Source organism: Nomascus leucogenys, chromosome 9 (assembly GCF_006542625.1).
Source record: "Nomascus leucogenys isolate Asia chromosome 9, Asia_NLE_v1, whole genome shotgun sequence".
Taxonomy (NCBI): Eukaryota; Metazoa; Chordata; class Mammalia; order Primates; family Hylobatidae; genus Nomascus; species Nomascus leucogenys.
This window is the reverse complement of record NC_044389.1, coordinates 28,471,272-28,497,033: the sequence shown is the minus strand read 5'-3', so window position 1 is coordinate 28,497,033 and position 25,762 is coordinate 28,471,272. Positions and strand designations below refer to the sequence as shown.

The window sequence follows — 25,762 nt, the reverse complement described above, 5'->3', positions numbered from 1 at the left end:
TACAGGCGCCCGCCACCACGCCTGGCTAATTTTTTGTATTTTTAGTAGAGACGGGGTTTCACTGTGGTCTCGATCACCTGACCTCGTGATCTGCCCGCCTCGGCCTCCCAAAGTACTGGGATTACAAGCGTGAGCCACTGCGCCCGGCCAGTATATCTTAATATTATAAAATCTTTCTTAAAAATAACAATTAGGTAATGTAGAGACTGAAATCATGGATTAAACTTAGCTGAGCTGTGGTCTGAGGGTCTGTGTAAATTTTACTGGCTTCTTGGATGCACTTTTTCATTCTCACTCCTCACTTAATATATCAATGTATTTTAATGAAATAATTTAGATAAAATTCCAGACAAAACTATTTTTTAGTTGATGTATAAGAATAATTCAAATCTCCAGATGCAAAACAAAATGACAACGTTGAGATTTTAACTTTGAAATAAAATATTAAAGAAATATAACCCAGCGTGTATTCCAGCAAGGCTTGACTAATGTCCACATCAATAATTGCTGAGTATGTGCTATGTAGTTAGTACTTATTTAGTACCTTGAAAATTATAAGAAAAATAATGATAATATCTACTGTGGATAACTTTATGGAGTGTGTAATTTATAACAAAGAGGAAGCATTGTTTAGTGGTTTAATCAAGGACTCTGGAACTGGCTTGCTTGGGTTCAAATCTCCCTTCTGCTACTTATTAACTGTGTGAACTTGGACAAGTTACTTGGCTGTTTTATGTCTCAGTTTCTTCAACTGTTAAATGGGAGTAATAATCCTACTATTATTTATGAAGCTTAAATGAAATTATGGCATAGTATGCACAATGTAAGTGTTTCTTAAATAAACAAAAATCTAAGCAAAGTTCTTAGGACTTTACATTATACATACTTTATGTATTCATTCCAGTGATACTATGAGATATGTACTGTCTTTATTTTAATTTTTTTATTTTTATTTTTGTTTATTTTTATTTATTTATATATATATTTTTATTATACTTTAAGTTCTAGGGTACTTGTGCACAATGCGCAGGTTTGTTACATATGTATCCATGTGCCATGTTGGTGTGCTGCACCCGTTAACTCGTCATTTACATTAGGTATATCTCCTAATGCTATCCCTCCCACCTCCTCCCACCCCACAATAGGCCCCGGTGTAAGAAGTTTGCTTAAAGTTTAGTTAACATAGTCCAGAATCACAGAGCTGTTATGTTTTGGGGCTGGATCTCAAACTTGCCTCACTTCGATGTTTACTTGTGCAGCAGCTTTGCCTGTGAACAGTGTATGGGGTAGATGGGAAGATGAAATGGGCTTAAATAACCCCTTGGGAAAATGTTGCCAATAAGAGAAGACTTTACAGCTTGAATGTAGATTGAGATGGGCTTTATAACTTAGGTAGCCTTTTAATATATGGAATGGGTAGGGGGTGCATTTCAATTTTGGAAAAGAAAATCATAAGAAAAATGTTTAAAGTGAGATTGACATAATCTGTCCTATATATTATTTAGGGAACTTAGCTATTTTTTATGATTTATGCTAGTGAATAAATATCAAGAATTGTGTCTTGCTTTAGTGCAGTGGTTCTAAACTGGGAAACAATTTTGCCTCCTGGTGCACACTGGGCAATATTCTAGAGACATTTTTGTCAAAATTGGGTATTATTATTGGCATCTAGCGGCTAGAAGTCAGGGACAACACCATAGAGCAAAGAGTTACCTGGCCCAAAATGTCAATAGCATTAAGGCTAAGAATCTCTTTTTAATGAAAAAGAATAATTTTTCTTGCCTACAGTAAGTGGAATTAATATATATTTAAATCCACATAGCTAAAATCAATAATATGAATAAATTAATATGTTTTATCATGGTATATAAGAATTTCTGGAGAATTACTCTTTCTATCCAATCTAGAAAGATTCCAAGAAACATCCATACGTTCTAAGCATTTAAAACATTCCAAGCATAGATACAGATTCCAAAGATATTTTTATTTCCCTCCAAGAAGATATCACAGAAGTTTAAGTAAAATGACACTGCAGGCAACAACGACACTTTCAATTCTGTTTTAGATCTACATTTAGTCCTCTTTGTGTTGTTTTGGCATATATTTCTCCTCATTTTCCCACGAATATCAACATCTTTGCAATAAATCATTTTTATTGTATACCTACTCTCAGTTAGCTATTCATTAATGTACTAAATCAATTGCTAGTACAAAATGTACCAAGTTGATCATGAGTGGATACTATTGTGCTGTCTTCCTGACATCCATTTGGCTGATGGCACTTTCTGATAGTGTCATGCTCCCTTACATTCCCTTACAAAAGGAAATGTGACTTTAGAAAGCACTATTATACATATTCAGCCTATGAGAAAAAAGGAAATAAAATGTACAACTGAACTTGGAGACTGCCTAATAAAGGGATTTCAACATAGTGTTAATAAAACTGCATTGTAATTTCAAATGAGGGAAAGGCATTCCATATTTGAGTTCCTAGACAATGCTCAAGTTGTTGTAAAATCTTTACTCCTTTCTCCCCAGAGAATTGCTGCTCAAGTTCTGTTTACTAAACCACATTGGATTCTTCACTAACTTTTGCAGCTTCTGCACTCCCAGCAATTCCCAGGAATTGTCTTTCAGCATCTATAGCCATAATGATTATAATTTTGATCTCTCTCTGGAGGGAGCAGGGGCTGCTACATGTAAACAAGTCCTGTGGCACTCTGCCTATTCCTTGGAGTTATTATGAAGGGAGGTAAGCTGAGGTTCAGGTTTTTTTAATATAAAATTAATACTTAGAAATAAAGGTTAGTTACAAATATACTTGGAAGAAATGACTTACATTGATTTATATTACAATCCAAATAAATGGGTTGGGGACAAACACCAGAAGGGTTGAGACTTATTACCAAAGAGTAAAATGAAGTTTGAGTGGAGACTTGTGCCTATGATAAAGGTGACCTCTTCCACAGCATCGGTCAGGGTCAGTCCGTCATCCTTTCTTTTAGTAATGTGTATCATGTTCCTATGTCTCAGACTTTATGTGAGACTCTTGGACACAGGAGTGAATAGGAAGGTTGTGCTCACTGCTATCATGGAGTTTACAGTTTCATAGAGACAAAAAGAGGTAGAAGTTATTAGTACTGGAATATCTCACTGAGCAAGAACTCTGGTTTCAGAAAGACTGGGTTAAAACCCCAACTCTGAATGAACTTGCTCAACTCACTAAATGCCTCTGAGTCTCAATTTCTTCACCTCTGATGGAAATAATAATACCTAATCAGCAGGTTGAAGCTTTATGTGGAATTGTTTTTATTTTATGCAGATATATATAGATAAAACCTCTGGGGAACTTGATTTAAAGTTGCCAGTTTCACCCAATAGGAAAACAAAACAGCTAGTTGACTAGAGAAGTGGGGACTAGATAAGGAAAGAATGGAGAGAACATCTCATTCCCCGTATTTCTTAACTGTACCGTCTTTGGACTCTTATCTTGGATATTCTTAGGACAAGAACAACAACTTGAATAAACTTTAGCTATCAAGCTAAAACGTCAAAAGAAAACATAACAACATGTACAACTAAAAGTACAGCAAAGTTCTGTTAGAATGAATATTTCTGCCATCAATATGCCTGTGTGGAATGTTTGAAATGTGTGGATTCCAAAGATGCCTCTTTGCCATAGAGTGATGTTCCAGTGAATGGCTGAGAAGGGTCACTGACTAGAAGGAGAACCTTGGGATTGATGGGGGGTGGGGAGGGAGCCTTTAAGTCTTTCTCACCGTATTTAGGCCTGACTTGGTAGGCAGTGAAGGTCAAAAGTGTGTTTCAGAAGGATAGTTGTGGTTGCATTATAGAAGGTGTCTTGAGAATAAGCAACTAAGAGATTATGGTAATAGTCTATGTGAGAGGTGGTGCTTAGTTGAATTGGGGCAATTATTTTGAATGAAATGAAGGAGTCAGATGTCTATATACATCATTTTACAAGTGAAAAGCTAAAACTTAGAGACAGATTGGATATTTGAATTATGAAGAAAAGACAATAACTCTCGTGTTTCTAGCCCAGACAGTTAGAAAAGATGACATCATTAAATAAAATAGGAAAGAAAGTGAGGAAAAATAACAAGTTTTTATTTTAGTTTTTTTGTTTTGTATTAATTTTTGTCTTGCATTTAGGAAAAGAATGATGAAAATAAGTTTGCTTTGTAAATATTGAGTTTGAGGTATCTTTAAGGTATTCAAGGTATTTCTGAGACATTTGAGAGCAGATTTAAGATCTCAGAATGGAGGTAGGGCTCACAGATGTAGAATAGGGAGACACTGACATTTATGTGCAAGGCAGAACTAAAGGAGGGTTAAAGAAAATCCAGAATTGATTCAGAGTAACTAAACAGGATTGAACTATTTCAAAATATATTACTTAAGAATAGATTATATATTAACATATAATCCAGAACCTCATATTTGTCATATTTATACTACTTCCCCCTTGTAGCCTTGAGGAAATGAAGGAATGCATTGTAGCTGCCGTTTAAACCTTGAAGATAATCGACTTTAAAGGATCTGAGATTAACTAGACTACACGATTAGTGTGTGCCATGTGATATGAGAGGTGCATATTGAGTGTTTTCAAGACTATATAAATAACTGTGATCACTCCTTTGCAACTTGGTTTTGCTACATGAGCAATACAGTGTTTAAAGTCCTCACTTCCTTTTGAAGAATGCTAATAAGAGATTTGTAAGAAGAAAGTCCACAGTTTAGTGATGAGTTGAGGTGGAGAAAGCTAGTGAAAGATATAGAGGAACTATTTAGAGAGGTAGGTAGGAAATCACAAAATAATGATATATTAGACACAAAAGAAAGATAATTGCACCAAGGATGTTGCATATGTGTCAAGTAAAGTGAGAAAAAGCTCACTGAATTTGGCATTGAAGTTATGTTCGAGAGAATGATTAGGGTAACAGAAGAAGGCAGAGGACAGTAGGTTGGAAACTTATGGAATAATGAGATTTAGAAGCAGTAAGTGTAGACTATATTTATTTTTCCAAAATCTCTGATGTGGGAGAGAAAAGATCTGGAAGAATTGTAAGAATTAATGAAATTTTGTTCATTTTTTTTAGGATGCTCAATATTCGTTTATATTTATAAACAAATATAATAAAGAGAGAAAGTAACTAAGGCAAAACCAATATTTACAGATTAAATTTGAGGCTGGGGATTAAAAAATAAGAAATATCCGAGAGAAGTGAGATTTAGAGAGGAGTGTAAGGATACTTTTACTTCTAAGATAATAGAGGAAGAACTTAAATATGAATACATTATTAAATGGTAAATATATTTTTTAAATTGTGAGATACAGGGAAGGAAAATTGAAAGACTACATCTAATCCTCCCCTTTTGTTTTTTTCAGTGAAGTGTGAGTCTGAATTGTGTCCTCAAAAGAGAAGTAGTAAGTCGGGTAGGTGGCTTGAAAAAAACAGTACATGTTTGAGCAGCCATGTGAAGAATGGTGGGTGGAGGGGAAGGATAGGGATGATTATAGTTTGGCCAAGTTAGGAACTGAAGTATGCCAAAGCGACTAATAGCAGTGTATTTACTTTTCCTAAGAACAATTTAGGAAACACATATTAAATTAATTTTTTTAAATGTCTAAGGGAATGAAAAGCTGATGAGTAAACTGGGACTTGAGGGACTAAGATCTCAGAAGAGAAATAAGCCAGGCTGGGCGTGGAGGCTCACGCCTATAATCCCAGCATTTTGGGAATCCAAGGCAGATGAGTTGTTTGAGCCCAGGAGTTCAAGACCAGGCCTGGACAACATGGTAAAACCCCATCTCTACTAAAAATACAAAAAATTAGCTGAGCTTGATGGTGTGAGCTTGTAGTCCCAGCTACTTGGGGAAGGGGGCTAAGGTGTGAGGATCACCTGAAACCAGGAGGTTGAGGCTACAGTGAGCTGAGATGGCACCATGGTTCCACTGCACTCCAGCCTGGGTGACAGAGTAAGACCCTGTCTTCAAAAAAAAAAAAAAAAGAGAACAAAAAAGGAATAAGCCCATATTCTGCAAGCCACGTTTTCCCTCAGTCTATTAGTTAGCTGCATCTAGGTAGGTTGGAGGGGAGTGATAGGGATATGGGAAGTAGCCAAGCAGTGAAGAGGCCAATAATCCAGCAGAGCTTTGTCAACCTCAAAGGACTTGGGGTATAAAGACTGGATTTTAGGACAAAATAAGTTGATTTTGAGAAGCCAATTTCCTTGAGAGAAAGCCTAGAGAAGAAGTATGCCTGAGAGCCAATGCCTTCATCATGAGGCACTAGCCAAATTCTTGATTCATGCAGGGCAACAGCCTGAGAAGCAAACATAAAAACCTGAAAAACAGGACAGAGATATTGGCAGTCTCATAAGAGGAAACAAACAAACAAACAAACAAACAAACAATCAAACAAACAAGGAGAACAGAAAGACCAAATTAAAAGGGGCCTAATAAATACCCTTGACTTTAAGTTGGGAGCCTTAGAGTGGGGGTGAACAAGAGGTAGACTAACCTTACAAAGAATGAAATCAATTCATTTTTAAAAATTTAATAGAGGATATCTGTCCTACTTTCTTGGCCTGCCAGAGAATAAAGTGGGTCATCTGTGGAGGTAGATCTAGGTCTTCCATAATTTGTCATAAAAAAGTCTGGCATTCAGTCAAAGGTTGACTGAATCATAAATATTCAGTGGCTTATAGAATATGAGTGTAACAAAAATAAGATCAAGAAACAAATAGATCCACAAGTATTGGATATGGATCTTAAAATAACTAAGAGTAATATGTTCAAGAAAATAGATGCTAAGATGGAGGATTTTACTGGGAAACCAGATATATACAAAATAATCAAATGGAAAATTTTAAACTGAAAAACACAAGAAATTAAGAACTCAGTAGATGGTTTTACTGTGGTTTGAAAACAGTTAAAGAGGGAATTACTGAACTGAAAAATAATAGGTCTATAGAAAATATCCAGACTGAAACACAAAAGACAAATAAGGAAATAAAATATAGAATAAAAAGATAAGGAATATCTGGGGTATGATAAAAAGCATTGGGAAGAGAGAGGGAATAGGGCAAAAGTAATATTTGAAAATATAATGGCTGAGTATTTTCAGTAGCCAATAAAATATATTGAAAAGCAAAAGACCAAGAGTGGATTTCTCAACAAAACAGAGAGGAACCATAAGATATTAGTTGACATCTTTGAGGTGTGGAAATAAAGTAACTGCCAGTATAATCCTGAAGATATTGAACAAAGTTCCAGGACTTAGACTGCCTGATATTACAATTAATATAAAAATATTATAATTAAGACAGTTTGGTATTGGCATGGTATAGATGCAAGCTTAAATGATAGATTAATGGACTAATGGACAAATGGAAGTCCAGAAACAGACTTACACTTTTATGTGACCACTTGATTAATGCAAAGTTTATACTGCAATGCAAGGGCTAAAGGCAGTATTCCCAATAAATAATGCTGGGTCTATTGGTTACGCAGGGAAAAAGACTGAATCTTAACTCCTACCTCATACCTCAACCAGCTTAGTACACGGGTAGCGAAAAGGTTGACAATCATAAAAGCTGCTCTAAGATCTCTGTGTGTAATTAGCAATATTATTACTTCATAAATATATCGAAGGAATGACCACATCTGAGAATAGTATTCAGAGGCATTTCGTTCAACAAATTTTCATTTAAGTTTTAGCCTTACTGCTTCTCGTTTAGTTATTTCTACTTTGTTGATAATTGAAGCATAACATTTGAACAGCAGTCCATCACCTTAAACAGATTGCCAACTAACACACCCACACTTAATTTATTCTTGGATTTATTTTCTCGTGGCCATTTGAAAATGTATTTTATGTCTGGAGAGAAATAGAAGTAAATGACTGGACTGGGCTTAATCTAGTCTATGGGCAGAATAACTCCTTGACAGAAGACCAGTAACTTTGTTGCCTTCTCAATGTCAAAATGTTTGTAATTTTTCTGTGGGTGTTATTATACTCCTGTTCTTTAGTTCCTTGTAATATTATACCTTAAGCCCCTGTTCTTCAAATGTGTGCATAATAATCACCTGGTCAAGTTGTCAAAATGCAGATTTCCAGGCCTGTGCTGGAGAATGTGATTGAAGGTGCTAAGGTTCTGCATTTTTAACAGGCACTGCAGATAAATCCATGAAGGTCATGGTATTTCAATGGACTACATTTGGGGAAACACTGTTTTAAGCTCACTGTCATTGAACCATAGCTTTCAGAATGGCAATATTTTGACTACATATTTGGGAGGACTTTCCCCTTTGGGATTTTTTTTTTTTTTTTTTTTTTTTTTTGCTATTTATCACAAGAATTGTAACAAATTACTTGTAATCTGTTTTTCAACAAGAGGTTTAAGTTGCTACTGATGAAGGGGAAATAGGGAAATAGAGAATATTTAAAATAGAAATAGGAGTTTAGAAGCTGCCATGAGTTCATGAATCACATGATATATTACTTGGACAAAGCTGAAATGACAAATGGGCCTGTTGTCACTTCAGGCAGGCGCTCCTTAAACTCCTGAAGTTTAGTAGTAAGTTTTACCACCCTGAAGCTATTTCTGGTGCATGTAGTTTCATGTCAACTTTATGGGAAGAAAAAAGATCTGTATTCCACACCCCCAACATTTTTTGTTTGTCAATATTTAGATAAAAGGATGAGATGTAAAAGGGGTTTTTGCCCACGTATTACATCTTTGCTTCACCACCTGTTTGGCTGAAAATAAGATGAGGCTGAGTTAGTGACTCAACACCCAATTGCCCTATAAGTGTTAATTCACAAAGCCATGAAATAAGTATAGTGTACAGGAAAAAACATATTCTACATTTAACTTTTTCTTTAATTCATTCCTTGAAACTTCTCTAAAGTATTGGGCTGCCAATACTGCCAAAGTGGGCTGCCTTCCTTTTCAAATCTTCTAATTCTGTTTGCTACCATGCCAGTGATGGTTATAGATTATGCAAAGAAACTGAGCTATGTGATTATTGTAATCCAACTTTAAACTAGCCTCTTAAAACTCATTTTTATCCCATCTACCACTGTTATAGATGTTTCTTAGCTTACAATGATTAGAGCTGATGCAGATTGCAAAATCAAAGTGTGCAGTTTTGGTGGTTTTCCACTGTCCAGCATCCTTTGACATCTTAACTCCGAAGTCTCTTGCTAAAGAAGCAAGAGGAGAAATTAGAAACACTGCCACTCTTGACATACATTTTAGAAAGCCGACTTACTTTCAAAGTAAAATTAAATAATGCAAATCCAATGTGACAGCTATTAAACTGGATTCTGATTTTTTAAACAAAGTCTGTGGATGTTTTAACATATAAACATGGTGTGGGCATATTGTTTTTATGGTATTTTCTTTATCATTTTGTCAGAATTAGAATTTGTTAAAAATATGACCCATTGAGAGGTTAAAATGGCTGAGAAGATGGGTAGATAATGGTTTGACTCATGCTGCTTCAATTTGTCCCTTCCTTTTCCCATCTGGTGCCTTCCAAGGAACTTCACTTGCAGCTTGCTCCTTCTTGTTTGGGCCAAGAAGACCTCACCCTCCTCTTTCCCAGAGATTCAAGTAAAGATCAAGTCTGAAAAGGCAATTTCCCCACCTACGATTTTACCTCATTTGTGTGTAATAATCTGGGTGACTGAGTTACTAGTCACTGGGGTAGTGTAACTGCTTATCTTCAATTTACCTTGCCTCTAAAATTAGGCTGTTAACATTTGACTCACTTCCATAATCCAAATTTTCAGTTTAGTGTTTGGCTCCCTATCAAGGCTAAACTGCTTGTGAATGAGCAATGCCTGGCATGTAGTAGGCACTCATGTATTTGTTGAATGAATGAATGATGTTTGCCATCTGCATGCCTCCCCTTCCCACACACTCTTGTATTCCAAGTTGGTTTTTGCTTGGCTTTGTTTTTTTTCTATTACTTCTTGGAAAATGGTTAAAAAAAAAGAGCATTGGCCTTATGAGAAAAATCTGGCCCTATGAGATGATGTAGGGTTATGTTTTGTAACACATAATTTGAAGCATTAATTGAATACTTTCCTTAAAATTACAGATTTTTCTTGATAATTTTCTACCAACTGCTATTCTAAATATGGAGTTTTACTTCTGATTTGCAATCCTGAGCACTGGTGATATGGTAGAAACATGGTTAGGGAAAAGAAGCAGTTACCTCCTGGTTGAAAATGTGATAATGTTACCCTATGACATGTTCTCTTCTTCTTTGGCCCATTTCACCTTATCATCCTTCCTTCCTAATCTTTTTGTTTTCTAATTTGTATTCCATGGTCCTGTTGAGAGGTATAAGCACTGAGTTAGAAATGAGAATGACTGGCTATTCTCTTTTCTCTAAAATAGGATGTCAAAAGTGTGACCAGAAGATCATCTACATCATTGTCAGCTAGACTATTTGTTAAAAATTGCCAGCCCTTAGTTCCACTACAGATATGCAGATAATGGGTCTTCGGGGATGAAGGTCAGGGTCTATGTTTTTATAATAACCCTGGACATTCGTGTTGCACTCTCACTTTTGCCCCACTGCTCTTTACCAGTGATGTATAAGGTCCAAGCTGGAAAATTAAAGGCAGTCTCAAAGGCTGATAACCTCGTTTGTAGATCCTCTCGTTTTATAATAACAACCACCAAACATACACATGCACCTAAAGAAGCTGATGGCTACGTAAAGAACCAGGTGCAATACTGAACAATTAAGGGAAAGGCATTGATTACGTTATTTGATGACCATAGCTGTTGTTGACAGACAACGTCTATTTAAAAATTTTTTTTAGGAGAAACCCAATCAATAGGTCAGAAACTATTATTTTTGCTTTTCGTTTATTTTCAATTGTTGGTTCTTTTTGTTTAGACCTCTGTACTTCTTCTCTCCCCCCTCCCTCCCTCACTCTTGCGCTCACCCTCTCTTTCTCTCCCTCTAATTCCAGCTCCTCTTTCCATAGAATCCATACCTTATGATCTAATTTTTGTTACTGAGGAACATGATGTAATAAGAGAATGACCGTTGTAGTCAAATGACCCAGGTTCAAGATCTTGACCTGATACTTATTAGCTGTGTGATATTGGACAGACTGCTTAATATTTCTCAGTTCCTGTTACCTTAACACTAAAATAAAGTACTTACGTTATAGTGCTATTGTGAGATTTAAATGAGACTAATGTGTGTAAAGTGTTTAACACAGATCCCTGCAGTCATTACTTAGTTATTTGGTTTTTTTTTTATTAATTATAATGGCCACATGGAAAAGCACCTGTTAAATGGGAAAGTCAAGTCCTTAGTTTAGGAAACCTTAAATATTGTAATTGTTGCTTTCTGTTGTTAGCTTCTGAAGATGTACAGCTGAGGAAGACAAGATCTTTGCCCTCAAGTTATTTATAGTCTTGTAGGAAAAGACAGATAGATGTATAATTTCATCCATAAAGTATAGTGTGTCCAGTGCTGTAAGACATTAAAGGATTCGGTGGAATCCTAAAAAAGGAGTGATCAATATTTGCACTGTTTAGGTCACTCACTTTGTTGCTAAGTGTATATGTAATGGGAGGAAATTAAAATATTTTCTTTATTTGCAATTGTTTTGTTCTATTTCAATGGGCACACATATCATACCCTGATTCAAGTGGGTATTTATGTGAAATAGAAAAAAACTGTTACTGGCCGGGCATGGTGGCTCATGCCTGTAATCCCAGCACTTTGGGAGTCTGAGGCGGGCAGATCACGAGGTCAGGAGATCGAGACCATCCTGGCCAACATGGTGAAACCCTGTCTCTACTGAATATACAAAAATTAGCTGGGCATAGTGGTGTGTGCCTGTAATCCCAGCTACTCGGGAGGCTGAGGCATGAGAATTGCTTGAACCAGGAGGTGGAAGTTGCAGTGAGCTGAGATTGTGCTACTGCACTCCAGCCTGGCAACAGAGCAAGACTCTGTCTCAAAAAAAAAAAAAAAAAAAAAGGAAAGAAAAAAATTGTTACTTCCTAGGGACACCTCATTTCCATCTGAATCTTGCCATAATAAATACATGTTGATTTTTAATATGAGTGTCACCCCTTGAAGTTGTTCAGTGCACAACCTGTACAACCATACAAGGCAACTCTATAACAATAAATGATATTCTTCTCACAATGACTTCCATTATTTTATCTGATAAAGTAACCAGGATGATTTTTCTAACATTGACAAATATAATCTTTTTTTAAAAAAGTATTTTTGAATTTTTTTCTTTTTTACTTTTTACTTTTACTTTTTAATTTTTATGGGGACATAGTAGGTGTATATATTTATGGGGTACATGAAATGTTTTGATATAGGTATGCAGTGTAAAATAATCACATCATGGAGAATAGGGGATCCATCCTCTGAAGCATTTATGATTTGTTGCAAATAATCCAATTACACTCTTTTAGTTACTTTTAAATGAACAATTACATTATTATTGACTATAGTCACCCTGTTGTGCTATCAAATAGCAAGTCTTATTCATTTTTCTGTTGTGTTTTTTTCTGTATCCATTAACCATCCCCACCTCCCCTCCAGCCCCCCACTACCCTTCCCAGCCTTTGGTAATCATCCTTCTGCCCCCTCCATGGGCTCAACTGTTTTGATTCTTAGATCCCACATATAAGTGAGAATATGTGCTGTTTGTCTTTCTGTGCCTGGCTTATTTCACTTAAGATAATGACTTCCAGTTCCATCCATGCAAATGACGAGATCTCATTCTTCTTTATGGCTGAGTAGCACTTCATTGTGTATCTGTAACACATTTTCTTTACCCATTCATCTGTTGATGGACACTTAGGTTGCTTCTAAATCTTAGCTATTGTAAATAGTGCTGCAATAAACACAGAAGTACAGACATCTCTTCAGTATACTGATTCCCTTCTTTTGAGTATATACTCAGCAGTGGGATTGCTTGGTCATATGGTAGCTCTATTTTTAGGTTTTTGAGGAACCTCCAAATTATTCTCCATGGTGGTTGTACTAATTTACATTCCCATCGGCATTATACAAGAGATCCCTTTTCTCCACATCCTTGCCAGCATTTGTTATTGCCTGGATATAAACCATTTTATCCGTGTGAGATGAGATCTCATTGTAATTTTGATTTGCATTTCTCTTATGATTAATGATGTTCAGCACTTTTCATATGCTTGTTTCCCATTTGTATGTCTTCTTTTGAGAAATGTCTATTCAAATCATTTGCTCATTTTGTTGGTTACATTATTAGATGTTTTTCTACAGTTTTTTGAGCTCCTTATATATTCTGGTTATTAATTTCTTGTCAGATAGGTAGTTTGCAAATATTTTCTCCCATTCTGTGGGTTGTCTCTTCATTTTGTTGATTTTTTTTCCTTTGGTGTGCAAAAAAGCTTTTTAATTTGATGTGATCCCATTTGCCCATTTTTGCTTTGGTTGTCTGTGCCTGTGTGGTATTGCTCAAGAAATTTTGGCCAGACTGTTGTCCTGGAGATTTTCCCCAATGTTTTCTTGTTGTAGTTTTATAGTTTGAGATCTTACATTTAAATTTTTAATCAGTTTTTATTTGATTATTGTATATGGCAAGAGATAGGAGTCTGGCTTCGTTCTTCTGCATATGGAGATCCAGTTTTCCCAGCACCATTTATTGAAGAGACTGTTTTTTCCCCAGTGTATGTTCTTGGCACCTTTGTCAAAAATGAGTTCGCAGTAGGTCTGTGCATTTGTCTCTAGTTTTAAACCCATGATCTTGTCACTGTCACAGTCCTGGGTGAAGGTCATGTTGGCGTTAGCTGGGTGACATTGTTATCATCCTGTAGTAGCTTGACTGAGATGTTGACTGCTGTGAACCTGTTCTCTCTAGATAGATGGAGGAATTCTGAATAAATCACTTAATGAACAATTCCCTCTCACAGGACTATTATGAAGGACAGCGACATATGTAAAAAGCATCTACCCTATGATGTTTTTCTATTACGTGTATATTATCTTGTCTCAGACATTTAAATACAACACTACAGATTCATTGAATGTAAACTGACAACATATATTAATAAAAAAATTAGAAACTATGAATCACATTTCTACCTCCTTCTTGTTTGTGTTTACTATCTGTAGTTGATACTCCAGATCCCTATGTGGAACTTTTTATCTCTACAACCCCTGACAGCAGGAAGAGAACAAGACATTTCAATAATGACATAAACCCTGTGTGGAATGAGACCTTTGAATTTATTTTGGATCCTAATCAGGAAAATGTTTTGGAGGTAAGTGAACCATTTGGATGCTGTTAGATGGTTGTGATTCATGTTGAGAGACATGCTTGAGTTTGTTCTTTTACTGCCTTTTTGTTCCTGTTAGCTACAGTTGGACTGGGCAGCTTGGTAGACTAGAATCTAAATGGTGTCTGTCAAGTAATATGAGTGTCTATCAGGACATACAGGAGTTAGGTAGGGTTGGGAAAACTGCTGTCCTCCCCACATGCTTTGGAGAAAACATATTTTCTGCTATCAAGGGGAGAATCCTAGTATAAGAGAATAAAAATATTTTAAATTGCCTTTTTAAGAAGTGAAAATTAATTTTTCCCAAAATATTGGTATTGATTTTCTACATTAATATCTTTCTCATATTCCAAAGTAGAGAGGAGATGAAGTTTCATTTTTGAAAACATGATAATTGAATAAATCAATCAGGAAAATGTGAAAAATTATTATCTTATAGCAAACACAGTACTCAGAAGGATAAGATTGGCCGGGCACTGTGGCTCACGCCACAGCATTTTCAGAGCACCAAGGCAGGCAGATCACTTGAGGTCAGGAGCTCGAGACCAGCCTGGCCAACACGGTGAGACCCTGTCTCTATTAAAAATACAAAAATTTGCTGGATGTGGTGGCGCTTGCCTGTAATCCCAGCTACTCAGGAGGCTGAGGCAGGAGATTCGCTTGAATCTGGTAGGTGGAGGTTGCAGTGAGCCGAGATCCCGCCACTGCACTCCAGCCTGGTGAGTGAGACCCTGTCTCAAAAAAAAAAAAAAAAAAAAAAAAGGGAAAAGATGAAAGTATTGTTACCAATTAAATATTGAGATCTTCAAAGGACTCTTAAATATCATTTGAGAGCTTCATTTTTTAAAATGTGGTAGAAATTATAGATGTAATTTCCAAAGATTCATGGGAAATTTTATTTTTGTGCTTTACATTTTACTCTGTAGGTTACGCTAATGGATGCCAATTATGTCATGGATGAAACTCTAGGGACAGCAACATTTCCTGTATCTTCTATGAAGGTGGGAGAGAAGAAAGAAGTTCCTTTTATTTTCAACCAAGTAAGTAGCACTGCAGAATTATATTCCAACCTTATGTTAGATAAAGTCTATTGATTCTGGGAAGTTGGGTTTAACACTTGGAAAATTATACTTATTTGTTAATAGAATGTTTGCTTTTTAAAGAGAAAATTTTGTTTTTCTTTTTACTTTTTGTCCTAATTTTAAAAATTATTCTGACATCTATAAACTTTGATTGAGGTATTATACCAAACACTAGTAAGGCTTTAATCTCCTTTGTTGCTCCAAATGATGACATTGGGATTCAGCAATGCCTTTGGACTCCATTGGCAGAATTTAATACAAAACATTTGGGAGGATGAAAAGAGGTGCAAAATCTGAGAGGTGGAGGGAGACAGAGAGAGAGAGAGAGAGAGAGAGCAAGTAAACAAACTCAATGAAAAATGTTAGGAAATTCAAACTATTCCAAAACCACATGTTTAGTAATAAATCTCTCTGGGGCAATATTTCTGTCTCACAGAATCCTCAAGTAAATAGGGACAAAGCAGTGAAAGGCCAGAAGATTGATGGGAGGTTATTGTTATCTTTGACTTTCTAGGTTTGCTGCATTTCTGAAATTTTGATAGTTTATTTTGGAATAATGAAACCTTAGGTAAATAATTTTGTACAGAATAAACTCATTGGATTTTGAATTCTGTAAGAAACTAATTTAGTAATTTATAGTAAGAAGTGTAAACAACTGGTGGGCCTGTATGTGTAAGACTGGTTACCATACAAATTTCTTGTTGTTGGGGGAGACAATGTGTTTCTGCACATCTTTAGAATGACTTTCCAAGTCCCTCCACTCACCTCAACCTACCTCTCCCTTAACTCTCAGCTTCTCCATGTTGCCTTTCCTGTTACTATCCCAAATGAGTCTTCCTCCTTTGAGTCTCCATGATAATTATCTATGGTATTCATTGGGACTACATTATTTATACTGTTCAATTTTTCATTTTCCTCTTGTAAACTAAAATCCTCTAGGTCAGGAAACTTGAAATACTGATTAAATGTGCCCACAGAATTAATTACATAGATGACAATTATGGAATGAATGTGTACTTATTTAGAAACAAACTTAGCCCAAATGAGCTTCTTGACTAGTCCATGCAATCAGAATGGCCCAGGTACCTTGAGAATGCTCTGGTCCATGCACTCCTTAGTGCTTCCACCTGTTGCAGAAAGCATTTCTTCTGTCTCATGCCAAGAGATGCACTCCCCACAATTCTGTCGACCCCTTTTAAAGCTATTTCACTCATTCCTTTTACAAACATTTATTGAAGATCTGCTGTGTGCCAGCCATCGTGTTTTGTTCAAGGAATATAAAGAATAAGGTACAGGAAGTTCTACCCTCAATTATCTCCGTCTGGGAAGGAAGTGATTAAGGGTTGAAATGAGAAGTGGAAGTAGGGAGATACATACGTGTGATAAAAAGAAATCCCTAGACAGTGAGATAAGTACCAATGAGATATGTATAGAGTGTTATGGGAAGGCAGAATAAAGAACGATTATGTTGTGAGAGGAGGCTAGGGACGCCTCCATAGCAGTAGCTGATTTTGAGCAAGTTGAACAGTGAACTGTGGTTAACACCTTGGCATTGAAAGACAGGCTGTTTGGTGTTTAAATTCCAGTTCTGTTCCTTGCCATCTTTTTTATTCCTGGAAAATAACACTTAACTCTTCTGTTCCTCAGTTTACTCATCTGTAAAATGGAAATAATATCTCCTAAGGGAATTGTATGGTTAAACAAGTTAATTTTATTTATGTATATATAATATATGCATATGTTAATATATAATATAATGTATATTACATATAAATATATTTATTTATAATTTGATATATTTTATGGTTCAGTATATACTGACATATTATTTAGTTTATATATTAAGCATATAATTCAATAAGTGAAAGTGATTAAAAGTATGTTAATACTATAAAGTAATTAAAATAAGTGATTAAATATATCGATACTATAAACATATAGGTGTGCACATGTATACATACAGGGCTTAGAACAGTTTCTGGTACATATTAGGCACTATATAAATGTTACTTGTCACTGTTGCTGTTATTACACCTTAAGAAAAGAGCAGGATTTCATCAGTAAAGTAGTTATGAGCATTCTGGGCAGAACAGATTGCTGAAGGCCAGAGTCTTGAAAGAAGAAGGCAAGCTGGGGCACAGCAAGATAAACGGCTTGGCAGATCCATTTTGCTGAATCATAGGGAAGAGAGTGTAGAGGGGGTCAAAGGCTAAAATCTTCAGGCCTTAGCTATTGCATGTTGCTAGCATAGACTCTCAGTAAATGTCTGTTGAGGGCTTTGGAAGCAAAGATTGGACTTTCTGAAATATTTTTTTTTTTCTTTCTTCACTTTAGTCCATGATACAAAGACTGTTTATAAGAGAAGATATTGTGGACAACATTCACTTCCTCTCCTCTGTGATTTCCTATGGCTAGATGTGTAATCCCTAGGGCTCTAAAAAGGCTTTCCACATTCCTGAATTTAAAAAAGATTATGCAACTATTTTTTTTTTTTAGTGTGCCTGAGAAAATAGTTGTCCAAGCAGGCTTTTCTTCATTACTCTGTTTTCAGACTTCTTTGTAGTTTTAACTGAATGATAATCCTTTGAGCTGCAGGGGTAGTTGGGAGAGAAGTAAGCGTGATGGCTAAGGGGAGAGTCCTCTGCTTGTTCCTCAGATCATGTGGGAGTGCCCTGTGCCAGCCACCCAGCTATCCAGCCTCTGTTGTCAGCTTGGAATCCCAGTCTTCCTGATGATCTTTCTACAGTGTTCACAGAGGTTGTAAGAAAGAGAAGTTGGTGAGGGAGCAATGGGAGAGAAGAGATGTAAGCCTTGAAGATGGTTATGGCAACACAGTGGAGGAAAAACAGCACTTAGATTTGGTGAAGAGTAAACAAATTCTTCAAGGCAAAATAGTATTAGCAAAAACTCTTTCATAGTTTTGTCATCAAAAACTTTAATACTGAGTCAACATAGAGTGATTTCTGTGTCCAGGAGACAGCTGGAGAAATAACAGGAGCTTCCAAATGGAGATGGGCAGATTCCCAGGGCCAAGTGCTTTACTCACTTGGAGTCGAAACTGGGAATTGAGAGAATGGACCCTCATTTTGTCTCTGTCATTCATAGCTCTCCAGAATGTTTGAATTGTTATCCTTTCTTTCTGAGTCTTATTTTCTTCATCTGTAAAGTGAAGGGTTGGTTGGATTAATTTTTTTCTCAGCTCCTTTCTAATTTGTAAAAGTCTATAATCTAGAAAGAATACTTCTCTTCTTTTAAAAAACTTTATTTTTATTTTTATTTATTTATTTTTTGAGACAGAGTCTTGCTCTGTTGCCCAGGTTGGGGTGCAGTGGCACAATCTTGCTTCACTGCAACCTCTGCTTCCCAAGTTCAAGCCATTCCCGTGTCTCAGCCTCCCAAGTAGCTGAGGTTACATGCACGTGCCATCATGCCTGGCTAATTTTTGTATTTTTAGTAGAGATGGTGTTTCACCATATTGGCCAGGCTGGTCTCGACCTCCTAACCTCAAGTGATCCTCCCGCCTTAGCCTCCCAAAGTGCTGGGGTTACAGGTGTGAGCCACCACACTCAGCCTATTTTATTTTTTACATTAGGTTCAGGAGGTACATGTACAGGTTTGTTATGTGGGTATGTTGCATGATACTGAGGTTTGGACTTCTAATGATCCTGTCATCCAAGTGGTGAACATGGTATCCAATAGGTAGTTTTTCAACTCTTACTCCTCTCCTTCTCTCCCCACTTTTGGGGTCTCCAGTGTCTATTTTTCTCATCATTATGTTCCTGTGTACCCAATGTTTAGCTTGCACTTATAAGTACAATACCTTATTTTCATTTGGCCTTCTTCACCCAAAAGCTTTCAGTTCTTCTCATTTTACGGATATAGAAGCTAAATGATAATAATGCAAGAATAAAAATCTATCATTTATATAGTATTATATAATTTAAAGATATTAACTTGTCAATAGATTGTGTTATTAATATGAGAAGAATGTAAGCCTCTATTGTGCTCCTAAAATGTTGCTAAATATTAAAAAACCTGCAGAAAAGTACAATTTTCAAGGAACTAAGAATCTGTTTGGAAAGTATACTTTCATGTGTAAACTGACAGGTAATAATAAGCAGTATCATGAGGTATCTATTTATTGATTTACTTGAGAAATTATTTATTAAACAACTGTTATGTTCCAGGCAGTATTCTAGGTGATAGACAGTTTCCTGGGAAATCTCCAGGGAGCTTGCATTCTAATAGGGGAATTAAACAGGCAATGATGAGCAAAAGAATGATCAACACGCCATCAGCTAATGAGAAATACTGTGAAGAAAATAAAGGTAGCAACAGAAAACAGTTGGTGGGCAACTGAAGTTTGTATAGTCAGAGAAGACCTCTCTAAAGCATTATTATTCTTTAAATTTTATTATAAAAATGTTCGACATAGAAAAAGGTGATTTATACAGTGACCATCATATAACTGCCACCTAGATTCTATAACTACCATTTTACCAAAAAAACTTACTTTTCTGATACATTTAAAAGCAGGTAGCAGACAACAGTATACTTTACCCCTACAGACTTCAGCGTATCATTAACTAGAGTTTAATATTTATGTATGATAAATGGACAGTGCAGGCAATGTGTGCAGTGAGTCATAAGAAGAAATTATTTATTCATTAATTCATTCATTTTACAAATAACTATTGACCCCCTCATTATGTGGTAGACACTCTTTAGGCACTGCCTATTTCAGCAGTGAACAAAATGAACAAGAATCCCTACCCTCAGGAAACTTATATTCTACTTAGTGAGACAGATGAAAAGCAAGGTAAATATGTAAAAGATACTCTTGCCAGATGATGATAATGACAAGTGCTAACTAAACTAGGGACAGAGAATGGGGCAGTGTGTATATGTGTGGCAAGGGGTCAGAAAGGCAGTTCCAAAAATTTGGTTAATAAAGGCATCTCTGAGGATATGTGAGGACAGAAGGCACTCCAAGTAGAAAGGCTCTGAAGCAGAGTTTGCCTGGCAAGATGAGTAACAGCAAGTAGGAGAGTGTGGCTGGAGCACAAAGAAAGACTGGGAGGGAGACTGGGAGGGAGACTGGGAGGAGATAAGGTCAGAGAGGTGAAGACAGGGCTGGGGGAGCAGGATCATTGCGGGTGACAGTGGACATCAATGGCTTAGGCATGTCCTTAAAGAAAGGGTGTGGTTGAGGTGGTTGGGTCTCTAAAGGGGCAGAAGGTAGTCCTGGTGAAGAGAACAGCCTACTTGAAGGCATTGGACTAGAAAGGACAGAGCATGTTTGGGAAACCATGCCTAGATAAGTTTGATGGGAACAGATCATCCGTTCATGAAGGAAGAAGAGGTACACTGGGATGAGATCATAGCAGAGCAGAAATGTGAGATGTAGGAGTTTTGATGTTATTCACTTACAGTAGTGGGTTATGGAAGGTTTGTGACCAGGTAATTGGGAACTGGGAGGGAACTTCTGGCTTTTTTCTCAGAAGCATTATCAAGCAAAGTTAGCAGGTAGAGATACCAAGAATGTTGATACTGAAAATGAAAAGGTGGGTGCAGCTTACCACAGACTACTTCTGTGGAAAGTGACTAGACTGGGGAGTGCAGGCTGACTTGAGGAAAGTCACACTTGGCCCAGCTTTAATGTGTCGAGTAGAGTTGGATACAATGATTGCTTAGAAGCAGTGAGGATCTGCTGAAGGTGGAAAGCTGAATTACAGTGAATTCAGCTCTTTCTTAGACTGTGATTTTATCACTCAACTTTTATAACTTTGTTTTTTGGGGGAGAAAGACAATTTTAGGGCTGCCATTGATAAAATCTGAGTTAAATCGTATTTGTTGGAGTCAAAAGTTTAGAACATCAGAGTTGTTGTTTGAGAGATGCTGGCACAACCTGCTGCTTTTGACTCAGACTCAGAGTCAGATGGCCACTTCCCAAGATGCAATCACGATTCTGCTACTTATTAACCATATGATGGTGGACGTGTTATTTTTCCTGTCTTTGCCATGCACCCTCATCTGTAAAACAGGGTTACATATGGTACCTACCTCTTAGGTTGTGGTTATAGTTAGATAGGTTAATGCATACAACATATTAAAATACTTCCTGGCCCATTAAAATACTTCCTGGCCCATTATTAATAACAATAAATATTAAATATTCTCACTCAAATTATAATTGACCAGATTTAACTAAATGTGTATCATGTGCTTTATGAAGCTGATTTAACTAGATATCAAATGTACTTATTTATTTGAACTTACTGACAAAAATGAACTTGTTATTTAAATACTAAAGGTAGAGCTTATCAATGCAGTGATCATTTGTTTCAAGATAGTTCAGAATGCGCCAGTCACTCATGACTGAATGTGTCAAATGTGGTTTGGGGTTATAGTGGCCCATTTTAAAGTGGGAAGGTCTAGAATCTTCAGAATTTAGAGTGTTTTGTGTAAGGAAAGTAGCCCACTTCAAAGAATCATGAAAATGCCTAGACTTAGAAGCAACACAGATAAGATTATGCTTCTTTATTTCTCTGGATGAAATTAGTTTGTTTTGGCCAATACTTTGAGGAAAGTTGTCTCTAACTCGACCCTGTATTTTAGTTTGCCATCTGTATTTAGAAGTTAGTGTTAAAAATAGCCATTCCTCGTGGCTCCTGTGGCATCTATCTGATTTTGGCTGATTGCTTTCTTTGACTGTTGCTTATTCATGAGTGCAACTTGAAAATGAATAAGATAGTTCCATAGAAGAGATAGTGACAAAGCTGAAAAAGAGAAGGGAGTTTTTATGGTGAATTCAGAATGTTGTTAGTCTCAGGATGATGTCATTGGAAAACCATGTATTGATGTTTGAAAACAAAGACTGCAATTTACGTGTTATTGAGACAAAGTGGAGTTTGGAGGGAAAACAAGAGAACGATGTAATTTTGTGAGAAAGTTGAGAGACCTTTCGCTAAGATGTTAAAACTGTTAGATATTGATGCAGGACAGAGTTCAAATGTGGCTCAAGTAATTCCTGGCTTTAATAGAGAATGCATTTTTATTTTGGGTTACTAACAAATGAAACAAGTGAGACTTCTATGACTTTTATGACAATTTATAACTTTTAAATTTTAGGGTGTTTCAGAATGCTCTTGCATTCTTGGGATTCCTCTGTTGGATGGTAAGTTCTATCATGGAGTAGAACATGACTAGCTTATTTACCATTGTGTACCCATCCTGGCACACATTAGGCACTTGAATCATTTTTGGATGAATCAATACATGGATGCACTTACAGGAGGTGCTATAAACCTGGGAAGTGCTCAGACAGGAGCAGTGAAAGTAATGAAGTTTAAAAGAGAAAAGTTAGACAGTCTGAGAAAAAAGAGGTAATAGAGTGGTTTGGTAGTAACGCTTTAGGAAATCTGGTTTCATTGTATGAAAGCTAATGGTTACCCAGATCTTTAGAATTTCCACTGATGTCCACGTAGGAGAAAGGACCTTAAGTTAAGGAACATGAGATTACCATCAAATGTAAGGAGGAAACTGTGAGAGTGTGGAATATGGCCACAGGGAAGACAATGGTTTTTAAAAGTTTTTCAAGTCTGTTAAGAACGATTTTTTTGTGTGTGTGGGTTGGGGGGTGGACACAATTATCCCGAATTCATGGGTAATGGATTAGATGATTCCTGGTAGGAAAAGCTAATTTGTTTTACTAAAAATATTATGTGTAGCTATATGTTGCTTAACAATGGGGATGCATGCCCAGAAATGCATCCTTAGGTGACTTCATTACTGTGTGAACATCATAAAGTGTGCTTACACAAACCTAGGTGGTACAGCCTGCTATACACCCAGGCTATATGGTATAGCCTATTGCCCCTAAGCTACAAGCCTGTATAGCATGTTACTGCACTGAATACAACAGACATTTACAGCACAATGGTAAGTATTTGCATATCTAAACAAACATATCTAAACGTACAAAAGATACAACAAAAATATAGCATTATAATCCTATGGGGACCACTATTGCAAATATGTTTCATCATTGAAACATCACTATGTAGTACACGACTGTATATTGAAAAATGATTCTCATTTGATACAAAACCACATCCAGGCCATTGGCAATCATTCTATACAACAAATGCTCCTTCTAACAACCCCACAATATCACCCCTTACCACAAAATCTTTCTTCAGTTTAATCTCTCCCACTCTAGGTTCCCACGCCACCCCTAGTCCCGCTCGAAGCAGCCCTGAGAAACATCGCCCATTGTCTCTCCATACCACCCCCCAAAAATTTTGCTGCCCCGACACTTCCCCGCTATTTTGTTTCGTTTTTCTTATTAATTGCACGTATACATCCAGGTAGCCTGAGGCAACTGAAGAACGACAAAAGAGGTGAAAATGGCCAGTTCCTGCCTTAACTGATGACATTACCTTGTGACATTCCTTCTTCTGGACAATAAGTCTCCGGAGCTCCCCACGGAGCACCTTGTGAACCCCGCCCCTGCCCACAAGAGAACAATCCCCTTTAACTGTAATTTTCTACTACCTACCCAAACCCTATAAAACTGCCCCACCCCATCTCCCCTTGCTGACTCCTTTTTTGGACTCAGTCCGCCTACACCCTGGTGACTAAAAAGCTTTATTGCTCAAAAAAAAAAAAAAAAAAAAGAAAGAAAAGGAAAAGAAAAATGATTTTACCAGTGTCTCATTCAACTTTTAAACATGCAGAATTTATTAGATGTGAGTTTGCATGTATTGATAGGGCTGTAATTTCTGCTTTGCACTTGGATTGCCTCCTTGTCAGATCCACATCCTGTTACTTCTTTACACGATCGAGATACAATGTACGGAAACATGATTCTAAGTAAAATTGACCCTTTAAAAATGACTTTATTGGCCGGGCACGGTGGCTCACACTTGTAATCCCAGCACTTTAGGAGGCCGAGGCGGGCGGATCACGAGGTCAGGAGATCGAGACCACGGTGAAACCCCGTCTCTACTAAAAATACAAAAAATTAGCCGGGCGTGGTGGCGGGCGCCTGTAGTCCCAGCTACTCGGAGAGGCTGAGGCAGGAGAATGGCGTGAACCCAGAAGGCGGAGCTTGCAGTGAGCCGAGATTGCGCCACTGCACTCCAGCCTGGGCGACAGAGCCAGACTCTGTCTCCAAAAGAAAAAAAAAAAAGACTTTATTATCCTGCACAGGTCAAGTAAATATGGATAAAGCAGAACGTATTATGTAATTCTCTTGAAAGATGTGAATAATGATTGAATCAATATGATGATTAATTGCTGTTTGTTTCCACCTAGAAAAAAAAAGAGTAAATTATGGATCAGAATTCAAAATAATGTTTTATTGAAAGTAAATGTTGTAAATATTGGAGTACATAAGGGAAGTCATAGCATATTTGAAGAACCCTTTACTAATAGGATAGATTCTCAAGTTTGAAATTATTTTGCTATGTTCATCTTTTTTGTAATAATCATTTTAAAGCAGGGGTCCCCAACCCCTGGTTCTGGTCTATGGCAAGTTAGGATCTAGGCTGCACAGCAGGAGGTGAGAGTTGGATGGAGGAGCAAAGCTTCATCTGTATTTGCAGTCGCTCCCCATCACTCGCATTGCTGCTCCGCCTCCTGTCAAATCAGCGGTGGCATTACATTCTCACAGGAGCGTGAACCCTATTGTGAACTACAAGTGTGAAGGATCTAGGTTCATGCTCCTTATGAGAATCTAATGCCTGAGGATCTGTCACTGTCCCCCTTCACCCCCACATGGAAGGCTTAGTTGCAGGAAACAAGCTCAGGGCTCCCACTGATTCTACATTATGGTGAGTGGTATAATTATTTCATTATATATTACAATGTAATAATAATATAAATAAAGTGCACAATAAATGTAATGTATTTGAATCACGAAACCATCCCCCCTCCCACCCTGCCACCCTGGTCCATGTTAAAATTGTCTTCCACAAAACCGGTCCCTGGTGCCAAAAAGGTTGGGGACTGCTGTTTTAAAGCACTTCCTTATTTTCAGGCACTATGCTTGTTGCTTTAAGCTTCATTATTTCAAACTGACTCTGGAGAGTTTTCAAGATAATTAGTGGGTTAGATCCTTTAAAAGTTATTTGAAAGGCTGAAATGGCTTTTAGTTTTTATAGTTTGTCTCCTCCAGTTCTCCACACTCTCCTTTAACTGAAAATCTCCAATTTTAAACATCTAAAATTGCTTTCCACTGGGGAATTTAAAGATGACATTGCTGCTTTTCACAAGAATACGTAATGGACACAGCCTACTTCTTCCTAAAAAAGGTGGAGTTCTAATTA

The 25,762-nt window shown here is 36.9% G+C and overlaps 1 protein-coding gene across 1 annotated transcript in view; it reads left to right on the top strand.

Moving 5' to 3' along the window:
• The window catches only part of PLA2G4A (phospholipase A2 group IVA), a 168,331-nt gene that overhangs the window by 50,986 nt on the left and 91,583 nt on the right, over positions 1–25,762 (top strand). The window contains exons 4-5 of the mRNA XM_003264476.3: positions 14,186–14,334; positions 15,276–15,389. Of these exons, the coding sequence (XP_003264524.1) occupies positions 14,186–14,334; positions 15,276–15,389 (263 nt within the window). The remainder of the gene's footprint in view (positions 1–14,185; positions 14,335–15,275; positions 15,390–25,762) is intronic.